Genomic DNA, 13,721 nt, shown 5'->3' with positions numbered 1-13,721 from the left:
GTAACGCTCACTGTGCAAATCAGGGGTTGATTTTTCCTTCTGAAGACTGGCTGAATTTCCCAGCAGCTCATGGTGGGAGCCTGCGCGTACCCCAGATCATCACGGCAGCAGGGCCTGCTCTGTTCACAGCGCCCCCTGCTTTGTAACATTGTCTGCTGTCGTGCGTAGGGAGTACTGGAGAGTGAATATCGTAATAGGAATTAATAGACCGTAAGCTTTGCCTTTTTTGTACAGTCGTGTTGATTTTCACATCCTTGCTTTGTGTTTTTCTTTTTCAGTATCTCACCTTCTTATAAGACTCTTCCGTCCGTGTCTGAGACGTTCCCAACGTTAAGATCAATGATCGAGGTGCTCAACACGGACTCCTCCCCACGTTGTCTTAAGAAACTCTAGTTACGCTGTGGTATTTATACAAGTAAAGGGCCGGACCTCTTGCTTCTTAAGTTATTTTTTAAAACATGGAATTATAAAGAAATTAGGTCCTTTATTACTTTTGATACCAATTTTTGATAGGAATTGAATACTTGAAGTCATTTTCCTTACCTTTCCGAACCATAACAAAATTCATGGAAGAGGGTTTTGGGGCGACAGAAGAGCTCTGTGGGAGGGGAGGCATACGTATTAGCCAGCGGCCTCTTGGTTTCCACTTACAAAGTCATACAACCCCTTCCTCCCAGTGAAGAAAGTTTATTCCCAAAACCAAAAATCAACAACAGAACAGGAGTGTTTTCATTCCTTTGAAGATCTGGGTGTTCTTCAAGGACCTTTGTAGGCACATTGTGAGAAGGCATCTTGTCTTCAACTCACATAATCCTCATGCGTGGGCTCTCCGTTTCGTTTGAACCACGGGAGGTTCGTGGCCATCAGAGTGTTCCCGGAGCTCGTGGCCGGGAACGTTGAATGAGGCAGACAGTTTTTGCCAGTGATTCAAACACTGAATTGTGGAAACATGTTTGTTTTTCTCCTCTTTGCTGGAAAAAATAAATGGGGGTGATTTCTGTAAATCACCAGTTTTTGACACTGGATTATGTACGTTTTCATTGTGTGAACCAGTTTCACTGTCAGGTTATAAGAACAGTCAGAAAATTGCTGATTTCCTTTTTCAGACAGGGTAGATGCCAGTAAATGGGTTCAATTAAACTGTTGCCATTTCCAAATCATTTTCATTTTTCTTTGATTTTTGTTAAAGAGTTAAACTAGCCACTGCTTCTTTCCGTTATTTAGTTTTTGTCTCGCAGGCTTGCACGAGAGGGACACGGCAGTGTCTGCAGGCGTCCACGCTCGTCGGCAGGGACTTAACGCTGGGCGCTGGCAGAGTTGTCTGTGGTCTCAGCAGAACGTGGCCATTGGGTCAGATAGGACTTGCCCTTTGGACAGATGCTGTTCTGGGGCTTGACGTGTGCTTCAGAGCAGCCACCAAGATTGGCTCATCTTCTCCTCTCATCTGGATGGTGATAGAAATTGTCAGGCACACCTCACTTTAGAAAGAGATTTCACACCCACAGGCCAGCTTTCCCCTGGGTCTTCATTTTCATATTACAGATGAGGGAGTTGAGGCTCGGGCAGGTTGATGACTCTCCCGGGTCCCCCAGCGATTAAAAGCCAAGGTGCTAGGATCCAGCCAGGCCTCTCTGACCCCCGGGGCCTAGCCTGCCTCACCACGGTCTCGAGGCACCAAGGATTCATTCGCAGGTTCTTCTCAAGATTCAGAGTACTTAACGCTGTTCCGTGCAAAATCTCCATCTATCTGTTACATTTCTCTGGACTCTCAACTTCAGGCTGTTTGACCAAACTGGGCTACCTAAAGACTCCTGAAGCCACAGAGGAGCTGCATCCACATCTAGCCTACAGCACTGCAAAGTGAGATAGGGATTGCAGAGATTAAACAAAGGAGAAATGAATACGTTTTTAAACTTTTCCCTCTTTTTTGCTTATTATCTTAAAGGCAAAATCTTTCAGCTTTATCAAGGACTTTTCTTTACTTTATCACCAACTCTTCAAGATTTTTAACTGTGAGACACCCATCTTTCAGTTGGGGAAATGGTCCAAATAAATTAGCTGACTTTTCTAAAATATACGACAGTGTGTCGAAACCCCAGAATTAGTATGTAATTTTTCCTTGAAACTTAGTTTACCAACTCCAAATGACTACGTTTCAACTTTCATTTAAATAGCCCAGTTTCTCCTCATGCGAGTATTATAACTATCATGTCATTAGACATACTGAAATGCCAAATTCTGTGATCCCAAGATGTTCTGGGAAAACCTTTCATCTTCTGCTCCAGGTCCCCAAATACCTGAGCCAACCTGACTGTGGTCTGAACAGAGCAGGTGTGTTTGGTGGCCGAGAGGGTACTGGGCTCCCGTTCCCATCTTTGAGGGTTCTTGTCTCGAGAAGGTCATGAAGATTTGGAATGCATTTTTATATCATAATGTTTAAAGTTCTCTCATCACATCTTCTGTTACATTGAACAATTTCCCCTAAAAATCAGAGTTGCATCATACAAGCTGTCCTCTGTTTAAAACTTTTTAAAAACATTTAAGTCTTTAAAATCAGAATCAGGTTCACCTGTATCCTTAAAATTTCATATAGAAAACTTGATCATTCTGCAGAAACAAGGCTGCTCCGTGTCTTCTGTCTGTGTTTGGTTTTTAGCTCATCGGATACCCTGATCCTTTCGATTTCGTGGCACAGAAATCAGGGCTCTCCTGCTCGGCCTGTGATACCCTGAGCCTACCCCAGTTGGTCTAATTGTGTACCTGCATTTTCGTTCTCTTATGCTACAGCTATTACCATTAGATATTCTTTGAGTAACTCATTTGCCTACTAGTTGCCTGTCTCAGGACCCGTTTAGCCCCTAGATGATTTGAAGTGTGTGTTAGAGGGGGCTGTGCCTGGTTCCGTATGGCAGCTGCCAGCCACGTGTGACTGCTGAGCGCTTGAAGTGGGGTGGGTGTGGCCGAGGAACTGAACGTTTAGTTTAAAGAGTTTAAATTCATATAGCCACATGGAGCTAGTGGCTAATATACGGGATAGCACAGCCTAGAGAGTTCTGAATTAGACTAGAAGAAGCTTTGTCATGGGAATAATCCCAAATGGTGTCCTCCGGTGGTAATCAACTGTATTACGAACACGTTGTTATAGACTTTTCCAAGTATCTCAGCTCTATTTGTAAAAAGGCTCCTAGGAACAACACGTTCAAAATTTCAAAAGACCAGCAGATCCTATAGGTAAGACTTGTTCGCAAACTAGGAGTTTTGCGTGGAACATTATTTCTGACGAGGAAAGTGTGAGGGACGGGAAACTAAGCTCCAGCTCTCCAGTGCTTGCCTTTCAGGCAAGATTTATACGAATCAGAGCAGAGATCAGCAAAGTCACCTGGAGAAACCTGTGTGTCCCAGACCAGCAGGAGTTGGCTGTATGTTCACGAACATTCTCAAGATGTCTGTCTTGGAGCCGGTGACTCCTCACCCCAACGTCACTTCCTTCCCCCACCCTTCCCTATTCCCTAAGTGACCCCCTCCCACCCAGCAGCTCCGGCCAGAGCCCCAGGGGCCTCCCCAAGCCTGCCCTGACCCGTCCAGTCGACTCCAAAATGTCCCAGATATGCTCTTGTCCAGCCATCATCACTGTCACGCCCAAGCTATTTAAATTTAAAGCAATTAAATAAGATGAAAGTACACACTTGTTCCTCAGTCACACTTGCCCCATTCCGAGTGCCCAGGAGCCGCTGGTGACTGGTGGCTGCCCTATTGGACGGGACAGAGACGGGAACATTTCCATCGTCACAGAAAGTTGTGCTGGACGGTGCTGCTACCCTGAAAACAGACCGCCCCTCCACTGATGCTTGTGCATCAGACGATAATTAGAGTGGGAGTCCCTGTGGTTTTAAGCAAGACTACAGGTTTTGAGGGGTTTGGGGTTTAAAAATCACAGAGTTTAGTTGTAGCGCAGGGAGATGAATGGGAGAGGGGAGAGAGAAAGGAAATCACCACCACCAGCTTGAAAAATCTCCACTGATTACTGACTCGGGGATCTGCGGATAGGCCTGGGGTCTGCGTCCTCCCCGAGGAGATTCACACACAGGTGGTCCAGGAACCATACGTGAGAAGCATCAAGCTAGGATATGAAAACCTGCCTCGCTGCCTTGGGAGGTTTTTTTCCCTCCCCTTTATGAAACCGCATAGAACCAAGTATCTTCTTGAATAACAGCTGCGATTAGAATTATGGTGGCCCTTCTGTTCTTCAAGCTACGTTCCCACAAATATAAAATCACTTTAGTTCTCCAGGTTGCAAGCCTCAACTTTACCAGTATTGTAACTGGTAGTCCACGAAAGTTGCGTATGCAAACGTATATGAAACTGGTATTTCTCTCTAATTGAATACAACTCAGTTCACAAGCTCCAGTTTCTACCAGTACTGGAAAATGTAACCCAATCACCGAATCACGGTGATTCGGACATTTCCAGTTTCAAGCTGCTTTATTGGGGGACTTTCCTGGTGGTCCAGTGGGTAAGACTCTGAGCTCCCAATGCAGGGGGCCCGGGTTCGATCCCTGGTCGGGGAACTAAGATCCCGCACGCATGCCGCAACTAAGAAGTCCGCATACTGCAACCAAAGATCCCACATGCTGCAACTAAAGATTCTGTATGCCACAACTAAGACCCAGCATGGCCAAAATAAATATTTGAAAAGAAAAGAAAAGAGCTGCCTTTTTGAAGCTCCCCGTCAAACAGGACAGGACGGTCTGACCCAGAGTGGGGCGGCTCAGCTGCCCAGTGGACCCCACTGGGTGGAGCGTGTGCCCCTTGCTCACTGGCAGCGGCTGCGTCTGTGCGGCCACTGTATCCGGCCATCGCTGGCCCACCGGTGCATGCGTGGCCTCTTCACCTCCCCTTCCCCTCGGCATCCACTGGACACCGTGCTGCGCGAGCAGGACGGGGCTGAACCGTCCACCCACGCTGGAGGCTGCCCCATCGGCTGTCGCTCCTCTGCTCTCGGGGCCTGTGCTGGGCTGGGGACTTCTCCATGGGGCTGGCTGCCATCTTCCCCGGGGGAGGGCCCTCTGGAGCTAACACATCTTGAGCACTTACTATGGCTGGCATATTTCCAAGTAAGCACCAGTGTTATCTCTACTTCGATGGCTCAGATGGGGGAGTGACTTGCCCATCACAGCTCTTGAATTTTGCCTGAGTGCTTGCCACTGAGTAAGCAAGCACTTACTTGGGGGGGCGGGGCAGTGGGGATGGACTCCGGTACCCTTGGCCTTAACCCCTGAATACATGTCCGCTTACTAAGTCAATCAGATAAAGAAAAATAGAGTTACAATATGATACATCAATCCCACTCCTGGGCGTATATCTGGAAAAGACAGAAACTCTAATTCAAAAAGATACATGCACCCCAGTGTTCATAGCAGCACTAGTTACAATAGCCAAGACATGGAAGCAACCTAAATGTCCGTCGACAGATGAATGGATAAAGAAGATGTGGCACATATATACAATGGAATATTACTCAGCCATAAAAAAGAATGAAATAATGCCATTTGCAGCACCACAGATGGACCTAGAGATGATCATACTAAGTAAAATACTTAGACAGAGAAAGACAAATATCATAGGATCACATATATGGAATCTAAAATATGACACAAATGAACTTATTTACAAAATAAAAAGAGAATCACAGACATAGAAAACAAATTTATGGTTACCACAGGGGAAAGTGGAGGGAGGGACAAATTAGGAATTTGGGATTAACAGATACACACTACTATATATAAAATTGATAAACAACAAAGACCTACTGTATAGCACAGAGAACTATATTCAATATCTTGTAATAACCTATAATCGAAAAGAATCTGAAAAAGGACATATGTGTGTGTGTGTGTAGCTGAATCACTTTGCTGTACACCTGAAACATTGTAAATCAACTCTACTTCAATTTAAAAAAAGTATTAAAAGGAAATAAAATGTGAAAATTACCATGTTTCATTGAAAAATAAAATAAAACTGCCTTGAGCACAGCAGGCCCAGGGATGAATGCCCCCTGGGATTTGACCTGGGTGGACAAAGGAAGGAAGGAAGGAAGGAAGGAAGGAAGGAAGGAAGGAAGGGACGGAGGGAGGGAGGAAAAAAGCTGTAAAGTGCACTGACTGCTTCCCGCCATATACCAGGTAGAAATGCCACCATGTTTTTAGAGGATCTCCCAGCGGTCATCCATTGGGGACCATATAGGTTGGCTTGTAATTTAATGCAACTCTGGAGATTGCCTAAGAATGAACAAATTTGTTAAGGCTTATAATCTCAACTAAGACTAACAATTGTCACTTGCTAGGATCAGAATTTAAAATAATACATCTCTGACCAAAAATAGATTCTGAATCAATGAATCTTTCAGTTAGTAAGTTTAGTAGGTCTAGAACAATTTTTACATGCAAATTAAGTCCTAAGATACCATTGTTGTGTAAAAGTCACTCCTGAGGTGAATATAGCATCTTCTGCTTCAGGTAAATATGTGTATGTTAACTATCCATCCCATTTCACAAAGGTTTAAAGTAATGCATACAAATATATGCAATACAGAAGAATAGTACAAGGGGGGAACCAACAAACCATTAAAATACACACTTCAGGGCTTCCCTGGTGGCACAGTGGTTAAGAATCTGCCTGCCAGTGCAGGGGACACAGGTTCGATCTCTGGTCCGGGAAGATCCCACCTGCCGCAGAGCAACTAAGCCTGTGCGCCACAACTACTGAGGCCATGCGCCACAACTACTGAAGCCCGTATGCCTAGAGCCCGTGCTCTGCAACAAGAGAAGCCACCGGAATGAGAAGCGCAAGCACCACAACAAAGAGTAAACCCCGCTCGCTGCAACTAGAGAAAGCCCCCGCGCAGCAACAAAGACGCAACACAGCCAAAAAAAAAAAAGAAAAGAAAAAGAAAACTTGAAATACACGCTTCCCGTTTTAAGGGACATGCCTTTCAATGCGTCCAGCAGTTTAGAATGTAAAGGGTTCCCAGATTATCTGGTTGAGCTCTTGCAATTTGTAACGGAACAAACTGGGACATGAAGAGGTGAGTTTCCCAAGTTACACAGTGAGGGCTGACAGGGCTATAAAGGGCACCATCGCTGATTCTACTGCACAATGCCTCTGACCACTCCACCCCATGGGCCTTCTCCTCTTCAGGCTAAATCGTCCCTTATATTACTCTTCTCCCTTCCTCTTTAAACTTATACCTCCTCTTCTTACTTCTTAAAATGAAACATTTATAAAAATAACAGTCCAGCTATGGTCTGGCCAGCGCAGTGTGTAAAGGAGCTATCTTTTTCTTTTGAAAAATCTTTTTGTTGAAGTACAACATAATACGAAAAATGCACATATGTGTTCACATCGATGAATTGTCACAAACCCAACACATCTTTATAAACAGCATCTACGTGACGAAACAGAACATTACCTGAAGCCCAGGAATTTATATATGTATATATGCATGGTAAATATATGTCATAAATTTTATATAAATATAACAAAGACTGCAGTAATTCTGTGAGACAGTTAATCACACTACTGACCTAAGTCAACCAAAAACCCCTAACCTAACTCTTCCCTAGCTGTGACTATGTTTGTTTAATAAAGCTTTACCATTTGATCTTTTAATCTCCATCAAGGACAATCCTATCAGTGTGGGTCCATGCTTTCTTATACCTGTTTTCTTTTTTTCACTTCATTACAAAATCTAGTTGTCATTCAATACACTACCTGCCCTTTTAGTTTTGTGTCAGCAATAATTGACTTCCTTCCTTTCTTTTTTTTTTAGTGTGCTCACAATGTTTTATTTGTATATGATTTCATCAGCTAATGGATGAGGCAGAATGTACCACTGCAAACCCTGCCCCATTCACTGCTTTCCAGCAGTTTCTCTCCAGTATGTAATGACATGTATTGAGGGAAGGGAATTCCCACTCTTATATTTTTACCCAGTATAAGCTCACTGATGACCTATGGTGATCACTGATGATAGGGTCTATCTTCCAAAACACAGCTTTCCTAACCTCTGCATTCATAGGCTCTCTGATTATACATAACCATAGAATCAGCTATACATTACTGCTCAAGGCTTTTCCACATAGAATGTACCAGGTTTTCCCTATGTGTTTTTTGTGCCATAAAATAAGATGTAATTGGCCACTGCAGGCATAACCACATTCAGCGCATTCATGCGCTTCCTCTCCTGCACAAACTTTCTGTTATGTCCTGAGGGTGCAGCTCTGGCATCTGACTGTTCCATAAGGACTACATTCCTATCTGTGAGGAGCCCACTGATGTGTAATGATGAGTGAGGGTTCGCAGAAGGCATCTGCACAGTTACCATATTAACAGGGCTTTTCCCTTGCAGGAGTTCACTAGTATCTAATAAGCTGTGACCCTTTATGGAAGGATATTCCACCTTCACTGAATCTACTTCTTTCTCTCTTGTGTGTGTCCTCTTGTGTTTAACCAGGCATGGCATGTGGGAGAAAGCTTTCCCACACTCGTTGCATCCATAGAGCCTCTCTCCCGTGTGAGTTCTTTGGATGAGCATTGTCTTTGTAGTGAAGGCTCTCCCACACTCGTTGCATCCATAGGGCCTCTCTCCCCTGTGAGTTCTTTGGATGAGCATTGTCTTTGTAGTGAAGGCTCTCCCACACTCGTTGCATCCATAGGGCCTCTCTCCCCTGTGAGTTCTTTGATGGACAACGAGCATTGTCTTTGTAGTGAAGGCTCTCCCACACTCGTTGCATCCATAGGGCCTCTCTCCCCTGTGAGTTCTTTGATGGACAACGAGCATTGTATTTGTAGTGAAAGCTTTTCCACAGTCACTGTATCCATAGGGTTTCTCTCCTGTGTGAACTCTCTGATGTTTAATGAGTCCTGATTTCTGTGAACAAGATTTTCCACAGTCAGTACATATACACAGGGAGTCTTTCCTGTATGAAATCACTGATGCGCTATGAGGCATGCCTTCTGGCTGAAGGCTTTATCACATTCAGTGCATCCACAGTGTTTCTATCCAGTGTGAGTTTGTTAGTGTATAATAAGACTGCCCTTCTGTATGAAACTTTTTCCACATTCACTACATATATGAGATTTCTCTCCTGTATGAACTTTCTGATGCAAAATGAACTGTGATTTTCTGGAGAAACCTTTCCCACACTCATTGCATACATGGGGTTTTTCTCCTCTTTCATTTCTCTGATGTATAATGAGCTCTGCCTTCTTGCAGAAGGCTTTGCCACATTCAGTACATTCATAGGGGTTCACTTCTGTACGAGTTCTCAAGTGTTCAGTTAGCTTGAACTTTCTGTAGAATGCTTTCCCACATATACTGCATGCATGGGGTTTATTTCCCATATGAGTCTTCTGATGTTCAGTAAGCTAAAATTTCCTGAGGAAGGCTTTTCCACACTCACTGCACACATAGGGTTTCTCTCCTTTGTGAGTTCGCTGATGTTCAATGAGCTTGAACTTGTTGGAGAAAGTTTTCCCACACACACTGCATCCATGGGGTTTCTTTCCTGTATGAATTCTCTTATGTTCGTTGAGCCAAGACTTCTTGAGGAAGGCTTTCCCACATTCAGTACATTCGTGGGCATTCTCTATTTTGTGTATTTGCTGATGTTTAATTTCAGTATAAGTTTGCTCATGATTAGCATGGAGAAAAGATATCCCATCTCCTTTAAACTCAGCAGGCTCCTTTTAAATCACAGCTTCTACTCTGGTTGATTACATCTGAAAATGATTTCAAAGTTTTCCTCTGTAAATCAAATACATCATGATTTGGCCTTAAAGGAAAACAATTTTTGCTCTGACAAATAATATTCGCAAATGCATTCTGTTCATAACACTGTTCCATCCTCTTCAGCATATTTTGGTTTTGCCAGCGTGGCTGCACATGATCATCCACTTTCTCAATTTCTGGAAGGGGGTGGCTATGAACTTAATCTTCTAAGGTCTGTGGAGGTTCTCTTTGTTCCAGGTTTGCTAACTTGATACCCCACTGACACAGGTGGTTCTCCAGCATCATGTCTCGGCACAGGTCCTTCTGAGCAGGGGTCAGGAGCTCCCACTCTTCCCGGGTGAAGTCAACAGCCACATCCTCCAGTGTCAGTGATCCCTGAATTCCTCTTGATCCCACTCTGATCTCCTAGTGGCTATACTTAATTTGTGAATTCTTTCATTTCAGGTCCTCTCAATAAGCAATTTCTTATTAGGATTAATCCAATGAGAAAAACTGTATAATATCTCAAGCTTATTCCAGACTTTATGCCTCCAATTTTTTTAAAAAAATTCTATCATTATATAATTGGTATTATATGTCTGTTTGTGATTTTAAAACTCTTTGGTCTATGAAAATTTGCATCTTAAGTGCCTTTATTGACTATTAAAGTCTTGACTTCTGCAATGTATTCAGTATCAGGAACACCTTCATTAAAATAGTCTTCACCTATCCCTATGTTCTTAACCTCTCTTCTCTCCCTTTCTATATCTCCTTCCTCTCCACCTTTGGATCAACTAAACTATACCCTAATATTGGTGATGCACTTGCGTGGTAGCCCAGTCCCAGCCCACCTGGTGAAACACAGACTGGTTCAGCCTGAGCAGTCCCAAGCTTCCCAATACTCTGGTGGCACAGGATGAAACCAGAAAGTATTGAGATTACACACTGCTACATTTCTCCTAAAATTTTTTTAACACCCACCCATGTGTAATAATGATTAAACTCAGTTGTCTGGGACTTCCCTGGTGGTACAGTGGTTAAGAATCTGCCTGCCAATGCACGGGACACAGGTTCAATCCCTGGTCTGGGAAGATCCCACATGCCACGGAGGAACTAAGCCTATGCGCCACAGCTACTGAAGCCCGTGTGCCTAGAGCCCGTGCTCTGCAACAAGAGAAGCCACTGCCATGAGAAGCGCGTGCACCACAACGAAGAGCAGCCCCTGCTCGCTGCAACTAGGGAAAGCCCATGCACATCAACAAAGACCCAATGCAGTCAGAAATAAATAAAATTAAAAAAAAAATTATAACTTAAAAAAACCTCCGGTGTCTGGTATTTTGCCAAACTTGGAACATATAAAACCTGTACCATTACACATATTTTTCCTTTTCGGTTGTTATTATGAAATGTACCAAGATAGGAGGACATAACATATTCTATTTGACAATGGGTTTACAACCTCCAAATATTTAGGCATATGAAATGTGGGCTTCCGTCTCTAGTCTTGCTTCAGGCCCTCAGAATATTAGGGCCGGGCTGGAAGGTGGCGGTCCCGTCTCTGCTCCTGTTGCTGTCTGCAGACCCTCGGTCCCCATGTGGTAGGCTCAGGGCTACCACAAGCACTAGGCTTTGGTCCAGGACCCAAAGACAGGCCATCAGCCTCAGTCCTAGTTCCAGGATGGTCTTAGGGAAAGGACTCTGATGGGCCAGCTGAGGTCAGGTGACCATTGATGGCAGAAGAACCATCAACTGTGGCCATAGGGTAGAGTCCTGTGATGACCCTGTAATGACAACGAAAAGGGGATGGACATTGCTGGGCTGACAGTCCCCACCTTGTCCAATATGCTTTGATAGAATGTAGTTGTTTTATTTTGTTCAGCAGACCGTTCTTCTTAGCGGTTTCAAGTCATACATTTACCTGTATTTAGAATAATGTATCTTTTCTAACTGAGCATGATTTCCAGAGGAGAAACTTCCCAAACCTAAGTCACAAGATGGGTGGCCATACAGCCCAGATTGCTCAGAACAGTCTTGATCTATGCCTGTTGTCCCACTGTAATTATTAATAGTGCCCCTTTTCATTCAGAGGTATTCTGGTTTAGATGCGCGTTCATACAGCGCCTCTGATTATAAGTGACCTTTTGTTCGGCGAGCATGAACGTTAACTTATATTCCTGATTGGTCCACATGGCGCCTTCCTCCCAGACACCTTTGGCCATCATTGGGTCCCAGCAACACTAGAGGCCAAGCAGTGTCCTAGAGAGTGGAGTTGGAGTTGAGTAAGAAACCCTGTCCCGAAGGAGCCCATGGCCCTACTAGGAGAGAGAACACAAATTAGGTCGGTATAATACAGCCTACGAAATCTGGTGTGAACAGAGCAGGGAAGAAACTCTGCTGAGGAAACTGGATGGACCAGGTGACATGAACCTCAAAATTGCTGACTCTGGCATATTGGCTTGTGCCTCTTCTTTTTATCGGTTGCATAATCCAAAGTTGAGAAGTTCATCATCACACAGATGACTGTTGACAAGAGAGCCACATCAGGATGCCTTTCTGACAGTGAATTTGGGCCACCTCATCCAGGGTCAGTCCTGCACTGGGTGTCTCAGTTCCTGCAGTTAGAGGAGCAGACCGGGATGTGCTGTGCCATGTGTGAGGACACCAGAATGTCCCGACGTCCCTGTGAGATTTCACAGTCGGGACCCCCCCGAGGTTGCTCTAGAAACAAGGCAGCCACATGAGCTGTGCACAGCATCCAGTCAGGAGACCGGGTTCCCTGCCGCCTTCCACCGAGCAAATCACTTAATCCTTCCAGCCTTAATTTATATGGCAAATGAAAGTGTGAACCTCAACAGTCCGCAGTGTTTCTTCTGGCCCTAACACTTTTGCTTGTTGTATAGTCAGCCAACTACAGATTCTTAAATCAAATGATCTCTAATTAACTAATTGGAGAAGATTCTTTCAGAAAAGTCAGAGCTACTTTAAAACAGTTTCTCCTTTTTATATGCATTTGGTGTAACCACGAAGACTTTTATACCGATAAAACCTCTACCCAAGGCCTCTGCATTTTGAATCCTTCGTGGCAGACGTGGGAGAAAGCAACCACTGTTGTAGTTTGTACCGCTTTGTAGACCAGTCCAGTTCTGGCTCTCACTGTCCTTAAACCACCCTGTGTTGGGCATAAGGGCCATAATAATTTCATAGTCTAAACTTTGGGTTTTTTCTGCCTCCTCAGACTCACTCTCAGGAAAGCCTTTCAAATCCCTCACTCTGTCCTAATGTCAAGAGTTGGATGAGAATTCCCTGGTGGTCCAGTGGTTAAGAATCCACCTTCCAATGCAGGGGACACGGGTTCGATCCCTGCTCGGTGCACTAAGATTGCACATGCCGCGGTTCAACTAAGCTGGCGTGCCGCAACTACTGAGCCCACACCCTGCAACTACTGAGTCTGCGTGCTGCAACTAAGACCCGACACAGCCAAATAAATAAATAAATAATTTTTAAAAAAGAGTAGGAGGCAGAGTGTGTGAGTGCGTCTCACTGCCTATCCTCCTTTACCCCCTCGTTACATAGCTGCTTCTTTCCTTCTCTTGGTAGAGCCTTCTCTGCTCTATCCAGCTAGGCTTTCTTTCTTGATCTCTCTCCCCACTCCCCTCTCTCCCTCCTTCACTCCCTCTGTCTCTGTCTCTGTCTCAATCTCTCTCTCCCTCTCCGGCCCCCAACTTTAACAGCTTTTCTTGTGTTTATTGGCCATTTGTATTTCCTTTTTGAACTGTCTTCATGATCTTTGGCTATTACTTTCAACTTATTAAACAATAAACACAAGGAGTATAAAAAATGATACACAAACACCTAGGCACTCACCACCTGGCTTAAGAAAACAGTTGGAGCCCTCCATGTACTCTCCCCCCATTCTCATCAGCAGCCCTTGTCATCCCTAAGAGGTAACTGT

General features: G+C 44.4%; 1 protein-coding gene across 10 annotated transcripts in view; it reads left to right on the top strand.

Annotated features, from left to right (window-relative positions):
- Positions 1 to 1,023, top strand: part of TTC13 (tetratricopeptide repeat domain 13) — a 90,727-nt gene extending 89,704 nt beyond the window's left edge. For all 10 annotated transcript variants that reach the window (XR_007471276.1, XM_049696977.1, XM_049696978.1 and 7 more), the window contains one exon: positions 279 to 1,023. Coding sequence is in view for 9 of the 10 variants with exons in the window: in XM_049696977.1 (XP_049552934.1) it covers positions 279 to 393 (115 nt within the window). In the remaining variant the exon portion in view is untranslated. The remainder of the gene's footprint in view (positions 1 to 278) is intronic.
- Positions 1,024 to 13,721: the final 12,698 nt, after the last annotated feature.

Source organism: Orcinus orca, chromosome 14 (assembly GCF_937001465.1).
Source record: "Orcinus orca chromosome 14, mOrcOrc1.1, whole genome shotgun sequence".
Classification (NCBI taxonomy): Eukaryota; Metazoa; Chordata; class Mammalia; order Artiodactyla; family Delphinidae; genus Orcinus; species Orcinus orca.
Note: the sequence above shows the minus strand (reverse complement) of the source record. Positions and strands in the feature narration are given on the sequence as shown.